The 20,740-nt window shown below is 47.3% G+C and overlaps 1 protein-coding gene across 1 annotated transcript in view; it reads left to right on the top strand.

Annotated features, from left to right (window-relative positions):
* LOC139046775 (uncharacterized) overlaps window positions 1-20,740 on the top strand; it is a 135,048-nt gene that overhangs the window by 88,837 nt on the left and 25,471 nt on the right. The window contains exon 3 of the mRNA XM_070526340.1: window positions 5,406-5,534. Within this exon, the coding sequence (XP_070382441.1) occupies window positions 5,406-5,534 (129 nt within the window). The remainder of the gene's footprint in view (window positions 1-5,405; window positions 5,535-20,740) is intronic.

The raw sequence follows: 20,740 nt of genomic DNA, 5'->3' as shown, positions 1-20,740 counted from the left end.
ACTCTCTGACGAACAATCAACAAAAATGTGTTTATTAACTTGTTGTTAGAGCCTTGGAGGCAGGTGAAGTTACCTTATGACGCCCCAGGTATGCTATTTTTGGTTATGGCAAACATTTGCATTCGTCGCTGTTCTTTCAAACCTTCACAATTGCACCCCATTTGAGATAGTGCATAATCCAATTTTGACGCTCACTCCGAGCAATCCGACCCAGCTGCTACGCCACGCGGATATGTCCCGTGACGAAGTTTGCCACCAAGTTCGAGTGATGGGTAGGTTGCGGCAAAGCTGATAGGGCACACAGCAGCAGATGTTTGCCGTATGCCACGACCACGACCATCCCCGACCTTCTACCTCGAACTTGTTCGTTCCTTTCGCCATCCGGTATTTCCGTCTGGTATGATAGCTGGCTTGCTGCTTCTGAGTTCCTGTCGAGTTCGATTTTGACATTTCATAGATTGAGTTGGAAAATTTGGTGGTGATTATCGAAACCTAGGTATGATCTCTAAAATTTCAACAAAATAGTGGCGGTTTTTTAATGACTGCCTCCAAATTTTACATATACATATCTACCTCCAAAGCTTAATGAAAAGCTAATAATTTTTAGTAATTCATCTTCCGAAACTTGCACGAATAGTCGCAAAGAATATCCGCAGCACCTATGAACTCACGTGCAATAACGCGACGTTCGGAAGGATCATAGCATTTTTAAAGTAAAATTTCTAGAGTTTTTTACGTGTTTTTAATGTCTTCGACATGTATTTGCCGTTTGTGTGCGAGTTTTTATGCATTATTCATTCACCTTTGGACTGGAAACGAGTTTCTGGCTGTAGTGTCTAGTTGGGCTTCCTGCTTCTCGTGGTGCAAAGGAACATCGCAGAAAGCTCAGAAAGGCGACGAGAGTGACAAATAAGACCTTGCTGTGTCCGTCTTTATTGTGCATCTCTTTATCACCGACGGGTTTCTGAGCTGTTTCCCTCCATTGAGGCTATACGTCCAAACATCTTTGTGGAAACATCTTTTATATATGCTGAATCAAACTCAGTCCAGTTCATTATACGTAATAATGTCAAAGCATGCTCAGTGACAAGAATAAACCATGTAAACGTTTTAAGCTCGTACGAAGCTTTATCTCATTTGGTTACATGATTACTCATCCATGTAAGCGACTCGTTTTATTTTTATATAAGTATTGAGCCTGCATGCTAATAAACACACGACAACATTTATGTTAATATGTGGCACAACTGTGTCCAAAACGCTTACAAACCTCTTTGAACTATAGCCTGGGTGATTTCACGACCCATCGCGGTTTCCACTCCTCCCATGTTCAAGGACCTGGCAATGAATTATGATAAAGCTTTTAGAGGGGTGTATCGTTTTCGACATTAACGGTGATGGGTCGAGGTATGCTTGTGTAACTAAAAACAGGTTTAGTGTAACCATAGCTAGTCTTCGGGGCTTTTGGATATCACTTCAGTGACTGCAGTAGGCTGTGCCCTTCTTCATTACCTATATTCTCCTACGCATTCATATATTTGACGAGCTGCTATAACGAACCGGTCTTATTTGGGCACAAATGTGTATATACGTACCGTTATTAACATATGGGGCTCTAAGTTGCAGGCTAACAAAGATTAATGATAATTTAATTTCCGCATAACGAGTGATGGAGCGAAATATGTTAGGCTTAGCGTTAAGAGATAGCAAGACAACAATTTGGATTGGAGAGTGAACGGGGGTAGTGGATATTTTATTTGGAATTAAGAAGAAAAAGAAGAAGCTGGTAATGCCATATAAGGTGCAGGGCAGATAATCAATTGCCTATTAGAGTGAGAGACTGGGTTTCAAGGGAAGAGAAGCGCACTAGAAGATGCGTGTGGATTGAAATTACAAAATTTTCTGACAATCTGGGATCAGATAGCGCAAGACAGCGGTAAATGGAGATTGCTGAGAGAGGGCTTCGTCCTGTAGTGGACATAAATATAGGCTGCTCTTGATGCTTCTCCCCATGATGATGGATACATCATAGCTCGTTTTTTTATGCTTGGAAGCTTGAGCTGCACAATTAGCAAGAAGTACCCAGGACGTACGCTTGGTTGAGCTCCCAATTCTAGAACCAAAGCGAGCGTCGGATGTGATCGGACGCCCTGTCATTCTTGGAAACTATCTTCGCAATCATTGACAATTCTTAGTATTCTATGCCTTGGTACTGATTCTTCATACTTTGCTTATCGATCATCCTTTTGGCGCCGTTTTGGTGTGTAGGTACTGCTGTTTCGGAATTACGAATGTTGCATTTTTCAGCATACGTATTATTTTGGTGCACTTACATATCCTGAGGTCGGAATGAATATATGTTAGTAACAATAGGCTGGAACGCATGTGCAGCGTTATTAAAACAGAAAAAAGAAAGAAGGAAGGGTCAACAATGTGTCGACGCTAAAGAGAACAAGGTCTTTGTACATCGTCGTCCAAATGATTGTTTCTATTCTGTATCTTTTTCTCTCTTTTTTATAATCATTATTCATTGATGTCACATCTTACTCGCATCGTATTTCATGCGCAATTACATGGAACTTTTCTCATTCAGCGTCGACTCTTGGTTGACTTTCTCTTTTCCTTTTTGACCAGGAGGCAAGCTGGGCTGATTCCGAAGATTGTGCTGTTGTCTATTGTGCAACGGTGTTGTTTCGACAATGTTAGCGCTAATTAAGGCCGTACAGTTAACTTTACCTAATGTACGACTAGTTCTCGTTTCGTGCGGGTACCAACTAAGCTGCCTTCACGGCACCATTGCCTCGCGCGAGCCCTCACGCGAACCATTTCCCTGGTGATGTACGGCGGCTTCGCCTTAATATTACTATATCTGCGGCGGTGCACGCTTTACAGGAGTATTGTGAAATGCAGTAATTTTTGGCGACAGTGGAATCTCGGTAAACAACGAGGGTTGTCCGTAAAGTAAAGTTCCCTATGATTTTTCACAATGAAAAACATGTTTATTAGCATTGAATATTGCATTTTTGGAAAGCTTACTTCCCGTATTTTTCGACACAATTGCCGTTAAGGTCAATGCATTTTTCCATGCGTTGTACCAGTTTCTTTAAGCCTGAATCGTAGAAATCTCCCGCCGAACCGTGAAGGTAGCTTAAAAACTCTTCTTTCAGCTCCTCTCCGGTTCTGAAATGCGTGCCACCCAAGTGTTTCTTCAATTCAGGAAAGAGATGGTAGTCACTTGGGGCTATGTCTGGGCAGTAGGGTTGCTGTGTGACAGTATCCCGTCCAAGCTGTAGTAGCGAGGAACACTGCTACGCGGGATACGACGACACTGGCGTGTAGCTTGGTTTCCCATCTCCCAGTCCCCTCCCCGGCAATGTGTCTGCGATGCTCAGTCTTGGCTTGGAAGCCGCTAGAGATGGAGCTCCCACTCGCTTCTCCCACCAGGTGCGAATTACGCTCTGTGATTCATATTTTGTGTTCAAAAAATACTGAACTGGTGGACATGCATTCATGCTTGATGAGATCGTTTCTTACACGGTTGATGTGCGGACGAGCGTTGTTCTGATAGAAACGCACTCCTTTCGTGAGCGTCCCTCTTCTATTGTTTGAATCGCACGGCGAAGGTTCTGCAACGTGTCACAGTAGCGGTCCGCATTCATTGTTGTGCCGGCAGGCATGAATTCGCACAGCAATAATCCCTTCCTGTCCCAAAAGACGATCCTCATCACTTTACCGACAGACAGCGTTTGTTTGAACTTCTGCGGCTTCGGCGACTCAGGATGTTTCCACTGACTGGATTGTTGTTTCGTTTCCGGTGTCGTGTTGGGAGCCCAGGTCTCGACCCCAGTGGCAACAGGGTCCAAGAATTCCTCACCATCGGTGTCGCAGGCATGAAGAAATTCACGAGTCGCTTCACCACGTTGCCGTTTGCGGTCTTCCGTAAGCATTCTCGGGACCCAGCTTGCACAAACCTTGGCATACCCTAAAACGTCTGTCCAAATTTCGGCAGTGCAGGTCTTGCTGACATCAGGAATCATCTCACAGAGCTCCCGAACAGTCACCCTTCGATCATTCAGCATTGTTACTCCCACTTTCGCAATCGTTTCATCCTAAACCGATGGACATCTAGAACGGTGTTTGTCATAGACGTCTGTACGTCTGTCTTTGAATTCTCTGCACCGTTTGGGCACGTGTTGTATGCGCATACACTTTTCTCCGTAGACTTTACACAGTTGGCAATGAAGATCCACCGGCACAGTTTATTCTTTTTTTTTTTGACACGGAAAACGAATCACAGAGCGTAATTCGCACCTGGCGGGAGAAGCGAGTGGCAGCTGTATCTCTAACGGCTGCCAAGCCAAGACTGAGCATCGCAGACAGCTCGCCGGGACGGGGACTGGGATAGGCTGAACCAAGCTACACGGTAGTGTCGTCGGATCCCGCGTAACGGCGTTCCTCACGACTGCAGATCCTTGGGAAACTTAGCTTAAGGAAAACCTTCGTAAAACCGCTGAAACAAAACATCCTTACGATTTGATGATTGATCTTTGCATTAAAGCTGTTACGAATACATGTATAAATGTCGGATGTGTGCCATATTGCAGCAGATGGGATACGTTCCTTCAGGATGTAAGAGGTCGCGCGCTAATCGCATATTAAGAATTGCCCGGCGCTTTGCTGAAGAGATTCACAAACTACCTAGCACGCTATTATTCAATAGTACGCGAGAATAAAAATTTAGAGCCGATAAAAGTGTGAAATACAAATTTATAATAAAATGTCTTCACGCGGTAGACTACAGAGCAAACACCTTTTTCAATTAGAGCATAAGCGTCAAAACACGTTTTGCCGTGATAACTGCAGAGCCGCTCGCCCTATAATTCGAAATGGCGGCGTTCACTGCCGAACTCACAATCGCGCAACGCTGTAAGTAAGAAGTGCCAGATACTTGAGTGTAAGAATGAAATGTTAAGATTTATTCATACACTGCAATACTATATAATTAAGCATATCAAGTGGGAATGCGAAGCAAGCAACCACTCTTAAGTAAATTTGGGAGACTGAAAACTCTAAAAAACAATGCGTAAAGAAAAAAAATCCAACTTGCTTTCTTAAGAAATCCTTGCCAAGTCGTAGGGAAATTCACGCATTACTTGTGAATTTGATCGGAACCTAACCACGGCCTGGCCCCGTTTTCCTGCAACATTCCGAATATAAATCATCGTACCATAGACTTTGCACATTTAACATGGCTTCCTAGACCCGGCTGCCAGTCTTGGAGGCCATGCTTGAAACGATTATGGCTGCATACAGAACCACTCTTCATTTCATGCCAGCGCGCTTCCCTCATAGTGTGGCGCAATAATAATACGAGTTTTACCTTTTTCGATCACGTCACCTCGCAGCTGCAGACGATGCACTCGACGTTCAGCGTCCCGCCCTCCAGGAACTTCCGGGCGTCGAAGAAGAGGCAGTCCCTGCTGGCCAGGGCCGACTCGACGCTCTCGTGGAGCGAGCGAGGCCTGTCCTTCCAGGTGAGCTGTCCTTCTCCTTCGCGCGTCACGTCCACCCGGTAGGTGAACCTGTCCGCCTCGCGGGGGTCGCCGAAGCGCTGGGCCACCAGGCAGCTGCCTTTGCTCGCGTCCTCGTGCTCCCGCCAGAAGACGAGCAGGAAGTTTCGTCGCAGGCAGGACTGCAGGCTCGCTCGCTTTCCGAACCAGGCGCCGTCCGCGTCGTCAATGGTGAACACCACCGTCTCGCCTGCGAAAGAAGAATTTAAAGAAAAACGCCAGTGCGCGACAAAATTAAGGTGGCACTGGTTTTATAACAGTGCCCGGTATATCTTACTTAGGCCCAGCAAAACCCAAGAGAGACAACACATTTTAGGTCGGTTGTTTTTGTCGACCGGTGTGTTACGATTCTGAAAAAAAAACGTACTTGCCCAATTAAATTTAAGGACACATGGTCGCCTCAGCACCTTCGCATATGTAGATGGAGAGGCCGATTCAGCAGTTACCTTAGATTAGCGCTTCTTTTGCTTTCCTTGACACATGTATAGATACAGGTTTAAGGTTGCGTTGTGGTTCCTCGTTTTTCCTTTTCATACTATATATTGCCGTGTCTTCTGGTGGAACCTTAAATATACAACCTATTGATTATTCCTCGTCGGTGACGGTACCACGCAAGGTATGAATTTTCTCGAAAAGCAGTGATCACGAAACTATTACACACTTGAGATATGATGTCGCCCGAGACCAGCTGTATGTTGCACTGGATTATTTTAGCTAATCGTTCCTGGCTTAACATTGAAATTGATGAAAGCCGTTGACCACAGCGGTGGACACAAGGCATGAAGAACATAGTGACACGTGTACTTGTTTGTCTTTATAGGGTCACACATTTCACCGCCTAACAAATGTTTTCGCACAGCGCAGGACGCGCCTGCATGTATCAGAAGTTTCTGGAATGTTATCGATGCTTCCATCCGCTGTCTGTGACCGGAGAGAGAGAGAGATAGAGGGAGAGAAAACATTTATTTATCATGAGTTTGGGCGACTTCCTCGCAGGGTGGAGCCCTTAGTTCAGGGCCCCATTGGCTCGCGCCACTCCGCGTGCCCGCCGGATCAGCCGTCGCTGCTCTTGCGGGTCTGAGCTGGTCAGCGCAGTCTCCCAGGAGGAAGGTGAAGGTGAAGGAATACGGGAGTAGCCCGGAGGATGTGGGCACTCCCAGGTGCAATGATATATTGTGGGCTTTGCTCCACAATAGGGACAGTATGAGGGATAGTGTGTGGGGTGGAAGAGGTGAAGATAAAAGAGGCAGATGGACCTTCTGTAAACAGATTGCATGTGTGCGCGACGCGAATAATGTAGAACTTTGTGATGATGATGATGAAAAACGTTTATTTTCTCTATTTTGCAGTGATTTTTGCGGCATCAGATGGAGTCTTCCATCTTCTCTCCAGGGTCGGTTCCCCTAGTCCAGGGCTCCGCTGAGGGTAGCTGCCCTGCGTGCACGCCTTACTAGTCCTTGTTGGACTTTCAGGGTGTCGCTGGATAGCATCCTCTCCCACTGTTCCGCACTCGGGTTTTTTATTATGGCTAGCCCTTCTGTTTTCTGGCAAGCCCATGTGGTATGATATAGGGTTGGTTTGTCTCCACACCATGGGCACTTGCTCTCGTACTGCGTGGGGTAGATCTTGCTGAGCATGTTTAGGCACGGGAATGTTCCCGTTTGTAGCTGTCGCCATGCTACGGCGTCTTCTCTGTTTAGTTGTTTGTGAGGGGGTGGGTATTTTCGTCTGATGCCTCTGTAGTAATTGAGTATCTCTGAATAGCTTTGGGCTACCGGCTCGGGTTCCTCAGTGGGGTCGGGAATGTTGGATGCTCGGTTTGTTGCGTGCCCTCGAGCTATCCTATCGGCCTCCTGATTTCCCGTAATGTCGGTATGTCCCGGCACCCAAACTATCGTGTGTTTGGCCTGGTTGTTGACGGTTTTGCCACTTGAGCGGAGGATGCGGAGCGCGCTGTGGCTGATTCTGCCGTTTAGGTAGTTGCGGCATGCTGCTTGTGAATCTGTGAGTATGGTTAAGGACCTGTTGGATCGGTAGCCCTCCGCTGCCGCTAGAGCCACGGCTGCCTCTTCGGCCTCAACTACCGTACAGTTCCGAATTGATGCGCTGGTGATTTCTTTTAAGTCCGAGTTGATCACCGTTGCGACTTTGCTTTTCTTGTGGTTTTTGTCCTGAGTGTAGGTAGCGGCGTCTACGTACACTGTGTCATGTCTAGTTGCCAGTGTTCTTTGTACATACTCTGCCCTTGCTTGTCTTCGTGCCATGTGTAGGTTCGGGTCCATATTGCTGGGTATCGGTGCTACTTTGATGGTGTTTCTGTATTCGTCCGGTATCGTCTCCGTGCTTTGTGTCTCCTTTATGGTAGCTTCACCGCCGTATCTACTCAGGAGTCTTCTGCCCGTTGCCGATAGCCTTAGTCTTTGCATTTGCGCGATTATCTGCGCTTCTTGGAGCTCCTCGAGACTGTTGTGTAGCCCCAGGGCCAGGAGTTTGTCGGTCGATGTTGACTGCGGTAGGTGGAGCGCCGTCTTGAGGGCTTTCCTCAGGATTGCGTCCGCTTGTTGCATTTCGTGCTTCGTACAGTGCTAGTACGGGAGGCTATACGTCACTCTACTGACCACCAGGCTTCTGACCAGTTTGAGTGTGTCTGCTTCCTTCATGCCGTGTCTTTTCCGTGAGACCCGCGTTATCATGCGGGCCACTTGGTTGGCTGCAGTTTTAGGTAGTGTTAGGGTGTGGGTACATCGTTGGTTCGATTGTATCCACATTCCTAATATCCTGATGAGCGTCTTCTCCGGGATTGGCTGTCCCTCGAGGTGGATGTTCAACTTCATGTTTACTTCCTCTGGGACGGTGCGATTCTTCTTGCCTCGCCATACTCTTAGGAGCTCGGACTTCTCCGTTGAGCAGGCTAGGCCTCTTGCCTTGACATATTTCTCTACGCATGTCGCAGCTTCTTGTAATCTTTCTTCCTTTTCCCTGAGTTCGATGACTGATGACATTCGATGACTGATGGATGAAAGCCAACGCACTTGACCCGCTGATCAGATTTCGACAATCGCCGACTGTGTTCGCCGTTGTCGCCGTTCTTTAAGTGTAGCGTGATTTTGTGGGCACAGGTTCGCCCAATAAAAGTTTCGTCTTTCACAGTGTGTTCTTCCTACGTCACTCCACGCGACAACAGCATGCACTAAGTGTGTCGAGTCCTTACGTATCTCTTGCGGTCGCCGGCCATTGCCTAGTATTTGACCATGTGTTATTTTCTAGTCATTCTGAAATAAAATGCGATGCTATAGACGCTGCCAACTTGTACTTCAACATCAAAAGTCAAAGTTTATGTCACAACAGTACGTAAAAATGGCGTTGTCAGGTATGTATCGCGTTTGAAGTAATGAACCGAGGCGACTTGTTGCTGAACAAAGAATGACCAACTGGTCGTTTATTCATACGCTTATGTACTTGCGTAGGCACCGAGGGAAAGGAGAGCCAGGGAAAGAAGTGGCAAACGATATCGGCGCACATGCGCGATAGCCCATTCTGATATATCTTTTCTTCATACAATTGGAAGACTTGCTTGTCTTCACACAAAAACACACACACAAAATAAAAACAATTAAGATAGCAGACTTGACGAAAGTTTTCGTCGTAGCAAAGACGCTTCGGCTCCCTCCGGGATCTGGTAGACCGACGAATTGTTGGCAGTGCGGATGGGTTTCCTGGTGTGTCTTCTTGCCCGGCTGAGTCAGGAACCCCGGTCATTTGCCGGCTTGAGCAGCGGTCGGCTGCCGCAGTGTCACCTGCGTCGTTTACCGGTTCAAAATCTTCGACCGGTTGTAATACGTTATTCGGTTCCGGCTCAGTGTCTTCCCGGCTACTCTCGTAGTCGTTCACGTTTGCGCAGTGCTCGTCTGTTCGCCGCAAATGTCGATTGCGTCTCAGTTTGGACCAAATACGAACGTGGCGCTGCTTCTTTAAGCACCGTTGCTTTGCGTGACCAGTTCCCATTTTTTATCCGAACGACGTTTCCTGCTTCAAGAGGCGATAGCGGCTTGCCCCGCAATGATTGCCGATGTTTTGATACAGGGCATGCCCCATCAGTGTTGAACTCGGGAACAGTTGTCTGAAGACGACGACCTTGCAGCAACTCTCCGTGAGACCGTCCATCTTCCAAGGGGGACGATCGATAAGCCAAAAGGCCCAACCAGAAATCCTCACGGCACTCCGTAGCTTTCTTGAGAATTCTTTTAACAATCTGTACCCCCTTTTCGGCTAGGCCGTTTGAGCGCGGAAAATTAGGGCTGGATGTTATATGTTCGAAGTCGTACCGTCTTGCGAAAGCCGCGAAGTCACTTGAAGCGAACTGGGGCCCGTTGTCAGTGCAGACTTGCGCAGGAATGCCATAGCGAGAGAATATGGCAGATATCTTAGAAATGGTTTCCATCGCGGTTGTGCCCACCAACCTTTCAACCTCTGGGAAGTTCGAGTGGTCGTCATACACTACCACGTACGAGTGCCCTGCGTATTGGAACAGGTCAATTCCAACACGGTGCCATGGTCGTTCCGGTGTAGGCCGTAGCAGCAGGGGCTCGCTCGGTTGGCTGTAGGCGTATTTCTGACACACATGGCACGTTCGTACCAGGTTCTCAATATCACTGCCGAGTCCTGGCCAAAAAACTAGCCTACGTGCCCTGGCCTTGCATTTGTTCTGTCCCAAGTGACCCTCGTGTATCTGCCGCAGAATTTCGGCCCTCATGGTTTTTGGTATGACAATCTTGCTTCCTTTTAGCAGTATGCCATCCACTGCCGCCAACTCGGATGTGAACGGCTTAAGTTCCCCTTGAATGGTCGCACCAGTGTTTAGTTGTTCTATAACGCTGCTTAAATACGGATCCGTGCGAGTTTCTTCTTCCAGTCGTTGCTTTGTTCTTGTGCTTACAAGGCTTGAGACCACTTGAACTGCGTGGATATCCACGTCTTCCGTTTCTTCAGCGCACCCAGGCAGCGTGGCAGCACGGGACAGCATATCTGCGAGCAGCAAGTCTTTCCCAGGGATGAATTGCAAGACAGTCATATTTGAAGAGACGGATGAAAAATCGCTGCAGCCTTGGTGGCATGTCCACAACACTTTTTTGAGCGATAGCAATCAGTGGCCTGTGATCAGTTTCGACCAGGATCCTGCGACCATACACAAACTGATGAAACTTTTCGCACGCAAAAACTATAGCGAGCGCCTCCTTTTCGATTTGAGCATACCGCGTTTCACTCTCACTCAGAACCCGCGATGCGTACGTGACTGGACGCCAGTCGTTTCCGTGCTTTTGCAATAAGGCGGCACCAATGCCGGTTCCCGAGGCGTCTGCCGTTACCTTCGTTTCTTCCTTTGAATCGAAGAGTGCTAGAAGCGGTGGGTGTATCAGTGCTTCGCAGATCTGAGCCCATTCCTGCGCGTGCGCTGATGTCCATTCAAACACCACGCTTTCCTTCATAAGGCCACGAAGTAATGACGTCTTTTCACTGAATGAGGGTACATATTTGCGAAAGTAATTCACGACGCCCAACATTCTTCGAACCGCCTGCTTATCCTTCGGAGGTGGTATGGCATGTATGCTCTCAATTAAGTCTGGGCTGGGACGGACACCATTTTTGCTGATCACGTCACCAAGAAATGTCACCTGTGTCACGCAAAATACACATTTTTTTTCATTAAACGTCAGCCCAGCTTGCTCCGCTCGCTTTAGTACGGCTCGAAGCCTTTCATTATGCTGCTCTGTCGAGTCACCCCAGACCAGAATGTCGTCAATGTATACGCGTACTCCTGTCAGGCCTTCGAATATTTCTGTTAACGTCTTTTGGAAGACCTCGCTCGCGGAAGAGATTCCAAACGGCAGCCTTAAAAACCTGTAGCGCCCAAAGGGCGTTGCGAAAGTGCACACGCGTGACGTAGCATCGTCCAATGGTATCTGATGGAAGCCAGCGTTTGCGTCAAGCCGAGAAAAGTACTTTGCGCCCGATATTTCGCTTTCAATGTCTTCCCGGGATGGCATCGGGTAATGTTCCCGCATTATGCTTTTGTTTATGGCCCTTGGATCCAAACATATGCGAAGCCGGCCATCCTTTCTTACTACAACTAAAGGGCTTACCCAGTCGGTAGGCTCGTCCACTTTCGCAATGATAGAGGCCCCTTCCATGCGGTTCAGTTCTTCGCGAAGCGGTTCCTTCATCGCCAACGGTACCCTTCGGGCAGGCTGCACCACTGGAACGGCATCCCGTCGCAGTACCATCTTGTACAGTCGCTTTACGCAGCCGGTTCCGCGAAATAGGTGGGGAAAAGCCAGCTGGGGAGCGCCTTCTTCGCTCGAGTCTACTGCATTCACTGTTTGAATCAGTCCGAATTCCCGACATGCTTTGAGACCAATGATGGCATGGCGACCTTTCTTCACAATAAAAAATGTAACGTCACGTTCTTGGCCGTTTATGCTCAGGACTTCTGTTGAGACTCCCACATACTTGATAATGCTTCCGTTATATGCCGTTAAAACTGCTGTGCTTTTTTTTTAGCTCCATTGCTCGATTGGCACGCCTGAACACAGACAGAGGTAGTAGGTTGGCTTGCGAGCCAGTTTCTACTTTAAATCGCAGTTCTTGGCCGGCTATCTTGCCGCGAACTGTCCAATCTGCTCCCGCGCCGTCAGTTATGCCGCACACGCCGATATTCAAGTTATCGAAGTTATCATCGGCCTTTTGTGCTTCGTCGACTTGGTTTATCTGGCGTCTTCTGCAATATGCCGCGAAGTGGTTCTTTTTCTTGCATGCGTAGCAAAACTTTCCGCGAGCCGGACATTCTTCTGGCGCACGAGTTCTTCCGCATTGACGGCATCGATATTGTTTTTTGCTGTCTCGTTGTTTCCCTCGTGTACTCTACTTGCAGCCTTTCCTTCGACCATGATGCATTTTGCTGCGCAGAAACTTCGGCTGCTTTGCACATTTGCTCAGCTTTCTGCAAGCTAAGGTCCTTCTCGCCAAGTAACCTCTGCCTGAGCTTTTTGTCGTTGATGCCAAAGACCACTTGGTCCCTTATCATGGATGGTTCAAGCTCTCCAAAGCTGCAGAGTTTCGCTTGCTTCTTGAGATCCCGCAAAAAGCTTTCAAATGGTTCTGCCTCGTCCTGCACTCGAAGGCGGAAAACGTGCCTTTTATAAACCTCATTTCCTTCGGGGAGACAGTACTCTTCAAACTTCCTGACCAAAGTTTGATAATCTTCTTTGTCCTCACCTTCGGCAAACACGAAGTTGTTGTACACGTCCAAGGCATCGTCACCTGCGGTGCTGAGAAGTATTGCCGCTTTTACAGCTTCCTTCCTCGGCTTGTCTGACGACGTCGCTGTGATGTAGAGTTCCAACTTCTGCTTAAACAGTAGCCAGTTTCTTCTCAAGTTTCCAGAAAGCTGCAACGGCTCCGGGGGCTTGACGGCGTCCATTCTTCTGCCGCGACAAACGCTTCTGACACCATGTATCGCGTTTAAAGTAATGAACCGAGGCGACTTGTTGCTGAACAAAGAATGACCAACTGGTCGTTTATTCATACGCTTATGTACTTGCGTAGGCACCGAGGGAAAGGAGAGCCAGGGAAAGAAGTGGCAAACGATATCGGCGCACATGCGCGATAGCCCATTCTGATACAAGGTATACGCACAAAAAAAAGTTTGACGGAGTCTACTTCCGGTGCGTAATTTTTTTAACGTTAGCATCAGTTGCAAGTTTGCTGTCATGCCGTATATTCCTTGTTTTCCCTTCTTTTTTCGGCTGCCCGTCCACGAAAACTGTGAACTGAGGCAGCTAAATGGTAATGTAGGAATAATTCCTTTATTTACGACTAAATGGTTTAGAATTTGACTGTGATAGTTAATGTTATAGTGGCGATTTTCTCGCCGAACCTGATGTCCGCAGCACCTGCGAAGCTTCCACGGTATAGGAAAACTATCATTGTTGTTTCGAATCGACTGTTTGGCGCAATCTAAGATCGTCGTCGCAGGAACGATCGCTTATTTGCACTTACCAAAAAGTAAAGGTGCGTTGTGCGGCTGGCGTATGTGGGAATCCATGGTGCAGAGTGGTCCGTGCCACGTGCAAGTCGTCCAGGGCAGGGCGCAGGAAAACGGCCTGGTGAACGAAGTATGGGCAACGACATTTTGCAAGAGCGCTGCTGGACGAGAAGTTTAAGCCTAACCACGACACCGCAGTCTCTGTTGGGACGCAGCATGACGTACACACACTGCTAAGATTAGTTTAGACTTGCTTAGTTTGTTAAAGTATTTTTGAACTCCACTACAAATTGTCGAGTTCACGGTCACAAGCTGCTTATTAGAATAAAAAATAATCACAATTTCTGTTTTTTTTTTATTTTGCGGCAGAACGCGAGGACCACTACGTCAGCGCAAGGCATTTTTTTCGCAATTCGGTTAGAGTTCAGAAGAAGTTCGTGAAACTTTATTTCAGTCTTTGGCTATATTAGAATACAGTGTAGGCCATTTGTACCGATAAAAGTTGAACTACGCTCGACCGGGTGGCGTCAATATACAAGGCGTAACGGCGCTTGCAGGTGCTGAAATTTCAAGGTGGCGTCATCACGGATTGTAATGCGATTAGCATTATTTCAGCTACTTAAGGCACTTTGATTCTATCTATATCAAGCCTCTTATGGCAGTCCAGTGACCCAAGTTCTCTAATACTTTGGGACATTATGGGACATGATGATGAAACTGGCAGCATTGATGAGGTTCAAATTATGGCCCCGTGTACCACTTGTCCCCGTTTGCAAAATTGTTTGAAAAGTTGTGTTTGCACATCTGTCGGTTTTCTTTAAGCATAATATTAGCATATACCAACATGCCTTTCTTCATGGCCGATCTGTGGAAACAAAGCATGCTTGCTTTCTTGATGCTGCGCTACCCGCTGTCGCTAATCGGAGGCACAATTTAAGACACATTTTCTTTCCTCGTGCCTCACAACTCTAGTTGCGTCGGGCGCATGAATGTTTGCTGTGCATGGACTTCGAACGCAAACGCGCCGGCATGTTCACACTCGTCGCCACCGGCGGAACTCGTTGCGCTAAGCTGCGTGAAATGGACCATGACTGAAGATTGGACTACTTCCTAAGACATTAAGAATGACGAAGCATCGCAAAGGTTAAAGCAACTGCAACGGACAGTGAACGCGAACTTACCGACATATGTGCGACCGGCGAAGCAGCTCAAGAAACTAAAAAGGGAGACCAACGGCTCCTTTTACAGCGAGGCTGTATATAGTGTACCCTCCGTCAGTGGTCGATGTCCGTTCGTCTAAGGGTCGCGTCGACTCGAAAAAATGCTCGGCTCCAGTTTCTCGCGAATGCTCTGTAGGCCTCAATCTCATGTAGGTATATTGGAAAAAATATGCTTAAATTGGCCGCTAAGACGACTCTGTCATTTCGCCGATTTTCATTTACTTGTCTTAATTACTTAGTTCGCAGTGAAGTTGTAAACTTTACAGAATTCCCGTCTGCTGTTAATACGTGGCCGTCTGCGGAGGGAGTATGGTTACATAAAACGGCTGTAACTCTTGTTATATGGGAACTATATAACAAGACATCGTGCATTCCTATTATACAGGAACATAGTGTTCCAAAGTGTTCGCTGCCACTAGACGAGAATGGCAGAAACCGACACGCTCCCCGTTGTGAGGCAAGGAAGAAACTCATTAATTCTAGTAGCCGAGTGCAAGCTAGAGCGCACAGACTTGGTTGTTTTAGCTCGTCCTATGTGGGACGCGACGTATTCGTGCCAGTCGTGTCAAAGAAGTGTAATACCGTCAAACGTCTTGCGGCGTCCGAAACCCTTCGTTATACACGTCACTTCTTTGTAAAGGTCGCGCAGCGCAGCAGGTCACTGCGTTCTACAGAGCAGTGCCCAACTTTAGACAACCCACGTAAGAAACACTGTCGTAGTGCAGTTGGAGCCGAGTGTTCCACGCGCAAACTTGCATGTTATCGATTTTAACCACCGCAGTCACTCTGGCAATCTTTGTAGTCTTGTGAAAACACTTCGTCACTGTATAATTATTAAGAAAATCAGATCAGTTTTCTTGCACATCTTCGCTGGCAGCGAAAGCCTCTTAACTCAATATTTAATATGGAAGCTTTTAGAGAGCACAAAGGCGATGATAAAGGTTATATTTGGCAAGAACGCGCTTTTTGAGAGTCTACAACGCAACAACGGCGACACCAACCCTCATTTGCAAGGAAAATTGCGTCACGGGAATGTCACCGTGTAGCTGTGACGTAGTGATACTTTCAGAGACCCAAGTTGACGTCAGAAAACGTTCATTGCAGAGCGGCAGATAACCGTCGGCTTCTGGGGCACGTGCCCAGTGGCAGACACCCACTTGCCGAATGATACATACCCAATGGTGTACGTATCTTACACATATTCTATGCATCGCCTTCCTTCCTGCTCCCCTATTTACATAATTAAGTATGCGAAAATGTCAACCTGCACAACAAAATAACATCTGGAATATATATGCTGGAGCTCCACGTCTTAGATTACCGCCTCGGGCTCTGTTGGTGGGGTGCACTTACATCGCAATTTGCACTAGTTTTCTACTTTATTTAGTACCTGCTACGGCGAATGTGGCCTGCCTCTAACAAGTTGCGACCTTTCTCGAAAGCAGACACACGAAAATGAGTTTTCTGGTAGGTCAGGTCTTAAAACCTGCAGTGCGATATCACTGGCTGCACTGTGAGCGCCTTCGCCCCGTCGTCTGCTTCACATGCCAGGGCACTGACTTCTGCCGTTAGCGCCGCCGTTCGCCCACACCCCGCTTGCGACAGCCTCCCGGTGCATGTAGTTGGTATTAGCCATATATTTATTCGATGGCAACAACGTCAACCAAAAAATCCGAGGAAACCGAAGCACTCGTTATGAGTTTTGCATGCTAAAGCATTAATGTCCAATTGGACGCCGCTGAGTGGTCCTTCTAGTTAGTTTAGCGGGCAAGCGAGCGCGTGGAGACGCTTAACCAACGCCTCCTAAATAGCACAAGGCCAATGCACTTATTTCCGCGACGTCATGCTACCTTGCCCAAATGTCTTATAAGCTAATGGGGACCCTCTGAAATAAGCCGCGGTGATTTTGTCGTCACCGCTTCCGTCGTGCCGGGCTTGGCGATGGAATGTTTGGTCCAAGTGGCATGACGTTATAAAGTGCTATGCACAGGCCTGTGATCTAGGAGTAGTTGGTTTTCCTTAGCCCACTGCCACCAGCGCCTTTTCTCTCTAATTGGTTCTGATTTAGGTGCACTATTCCTTTACAGCGATTACCGACGCGATGTTAGAACGCAGGCTAGAGCTTGCGTGGACACGGAACGGGCGAATAACAAGGGCCTTCGAGACCGAGAGTGAAATGGCGTCGCGACGATGCCCTCTCCCCGTACGCAACACCTGGTGTATTCTGCCACCCCCTCTGCTCCGTCGAGGCACACACGTGACGTGACGCCGCAGCCAATAAGAATTTAGGGGCCGGTTCACTGTTACAGACGCCGGTCCTTTCTCTCAGTGGGCCATTTGATGCTGTCGCCCATTACCATCTTCAAGCCTTTACGGCTGTGACGGCTGCGATGAACAGTCCGAAATGGAAGGAAAGGTGGACCCGCTCCAGAGGATTGCAGTACTGTACCTAACAAGCGCAGAAGCTGCCTAAGACTGCGAAGCTGAATATTGTTGCTGGCTATGCAAGAGGTTTGTCGAGCAGCAGGTGCGCAGAGTGGTGGCGCATTAACTGGTGGCACTGCACTGCGGGCTCCAAGCTGACGCTTATCCTTCAAGCTTGACGATAACGCTAAAGTACATGCAAAGATCGGATGCCAAATTAAAATGAAATTTGTGCAACATACAAGCTTGGCTGATGATTAGGAACATCGCAATTGTGCAACGAACACGCATCTAATATTCCGCCAATATATCTGCTCTCTCTCCAGATTTTGGACACTGCAAAGAGAGTGGCAGACCATGGGCTGACACTCTCGTATGCGAGGCGTCGCACTCACGAGCCATCCGCAGCGCAAGGGTTCCCCCACGCAGAAGGTATACGTTGTTGCAGGCTCTGCGAACACCCCAGCTTGTGTTTTAGAGGTCTTACAAGCTTCTCCCATCTGCATTTACCGCGACGCAGTATGTGACGCGGAAGTGTTCACCTGGCTCTGCCTGTGTGTGAATGAAAGGACAAGGGCTCTACTTGGAACTTTGCAAAGAAACGTTTCTGCAGAGTGCGCGGAACATTATCGCTATAACGTAAAGTGATTCCACTCTGACTTTATTGCACTATCCTGACGTCGTATACTCATGTAACTGCCGACGCAAGCATGCGCGGTGATTCTCATGGTTGTTTCAATACTTCAATCAAACGCTCTCCTCCATTGTAGGAGGTGACTTGTTCAGTTTCAAAGCGCATATAATTGCCTACCGCGACTGGTTTTCTTTATATTATGGGCAAACTAAAGACGAGGAGCGTGCAGGAGACGAGCGGCTTTTGGTTGGGGCCGGGCTAGCATAGTAAATGTAGATAACAGGGTGAGGAGAATGGTGCCGGCGTCTCCAATTAGTCCGCTTCCCTTTGCTTAGCTTGTGGCGGCTTGTCCACAATTGCGCCGGCGTTCAACCGGTGTTCAAATAGCCGCCAAAGCGAGTCCTCAGTCAAGATTTGGCAGAATGATCTCGTATACATGCCAAAAGCGCTCAGCAACGGTTATATATCAACGAAAAATTTTCTTTATGGGCAAACAAATCAATTCTCGCTGGTAGTTCGGAATACTATCTCTACTCGAACATAAGCTTACTTTTTCTTCTTTTAAAGTTACCCTGAGGGAGACAAGGACCTATATTGCTTACGAAAGAAACTCGACCTACTCCTATATTCGTGAACAAAGCTACCAAAATTACCAAGCTAACGGACTTTCTCCGTGGTAGCCGCTGGAAGGCAAGCGTGGAGATTATTCATAATGGCTTTAGTAAAAGCTGCAAATGCAACGCACTCAAGGGCACTGAGTACGACTTAGGGTTGTCGAGGAAACCTGTTTGTCATCTGACGAGGACGATTACTCTGGCATTTCTGACGACGATGCATCACATAGCTTCGGCTATAAAAAACTTTGTAGCCGAATTTACAGTAAATAGAGACACGTCAGGTTCCATGTTTTTTCTATGTGGATCGACCTGTGTTCGCATTATGTACTTTTTTTATTTTTCGGCGAATTCAATACGTACGGGTAAACCTATATTTGTCTATCTTGGAGTAAACACGGTGGGTGCCCAGAGACGGAATCGTAATTGGGCAGCAATTTTCTATTTATTTCAATACGGGGCACTCAGGCTATTAAAAAAGCAATTTCAGTTTTGCAAGGCATAATAATGCTTTATAGAGCGTAGAAACAGGCTAGACGTGTGATTTTCCGCGGTTTTGTGATGTCGCCTGACAGACAGGCGAACTACGTGTGCCCCGAAAACGTTTTCGCCAATCGCGGAGCGCTAATTCTACATAATCAGTGTGTACACGTCACCTTGAAACGGGAAGTTATTGCGGATTTCCAGGCAGCTGGTGAGAGACAGGTTGCTTGACCAATCGCGGAAGGCTAACGAAGAAAATGGAATAGAATGAAATTGAAATAGCTTTACCTCATCACGTCGTAGGTATGCTTGTGATTTCATTCGAATCTCCGTATGCCGAGCTTAGGCAATCGCCGAAGCAAATGTGGGTGGGGACGATCAACATTTTCTATGACAGGAAAAATCAGATGCTCTCCTTCTTTACAGGATGCCCCCTTTGTTTCGTTTACATAGCGAATGGCATTGCCTACCGCGACACGTTTTCATTCATCCACCGGTACACGAAAGGCCAGAGGTGCCCTGAAGTGGAGAGTATAATAATCCGGTTGGGCCAGTGGACCGAAATCAGGTCACCAGAGGAGGAAGCCGCTGCGAAGGGTCGCACCACGTGACGCTGCCTCTCACACGAAAGGCGCGTGTAAGGACAGTGGGGTGCCGGCGTCTCCAATTGGTCCACTTCCCCTTTCTTAGCGTGCGTTCGTTACTCGACCATCGGGGTGAGATGCGACTGGGCGTTACAAACGCCGCCTGATAATATTGACACCGCCCGACAAAAAACGCTGGTCAATCTGGTACCGCCGACAAAGGTGCAGAACAGCAGCAACATTTAGACCAGATTATACATTTTAGGGCTCGGCGCCGTGGAAACAGCACGTCAGCAATGATTCTTACGCTAAGAATTACTAAGATAAGCATTGTGTTAAGGATTCGGTGTTGTCTGGCTGATGGGTTAATATTCCAGTCGGACAGTGAATATGGGTACCCTAACAAGCAATAAATTGGCATCATTGATTGTTCTCCGAAAAAAATCTCCTCTACTTTTTCAGAATATTACACTACAAATTGATGCATATTATCGAAACATCCTCAAGGAAACTAAAGAAAAAAACTTATTCGTTTATTTCCACGATTTCCATGTGTAAAAATCGACATGACGCAAGAAAAACAATTAAAATTATTTTTGCGGCTTTTTTGCTAGAAATCAAGCTTTTTCTCGCGAAAGAAGTAAATTATACTACAAAGCGCCTTGGATACGATCTAGCTGCTATGGCTATTTGCGAGTGCACTATTTCATCTCTATTCACTCTTTTCCATCCCCCAGATTAGGGCTGCCAACCAGGCGCATTTCCGATTAACACCCCTGCCTTCTCTTTTATTTCCTCCTCCTCCTACTTCTCCACTATTTCATTGCTCTCGACACAATAATTTTAGTCCAATGGCGTCCTAATGCCACTTTTTTCTTTATTGCGGAACAATGAGGATTGTTTTATAGTCGCCGCAGTAGGTATAGACAGCTTACGCTGTAACAATATTCGCAGTATTCTTGACAAGGTCTCAATTTATACGTGAGAATTATTTGGTCATGGGCACAGTTGGGTTGGTATAGTGCACTGCAATTCCCGCATTAACTTTTTTCGTGCTCAAGATGGAATATGCGCGTGTGAACATTCAGCTGCTCTCGCGCGTAATAAATTTCTTGATTTTTCTCCCTGTGAGTAGAATTTACAAGAGCTGTTTTTTTTTTTCGATGCCAA

This window comes from Dermacentor albipictus, chromosome 9, assembly GCF_038994185.2.
Source record: "Dermacentor albipictus isolate Rhodes 1998 colony chromosome 9, USDA_Dalb.pri_finalv2, whole genome shotgun sequence".
In the NCBI taxonomy this organism is placed as follows: domain Eukaryota; kingdom Metazoa; phylum Arthropoda; class Arachnida; order Ixodida; family Ixodidae; genus Dermacentor; species Dermacentor albipictus.
The sequence above is the reverse complement of the archived record's forward strand: the minus strand, read 5'-3'. Positions and strand labels throughout refer to the sequence as shown.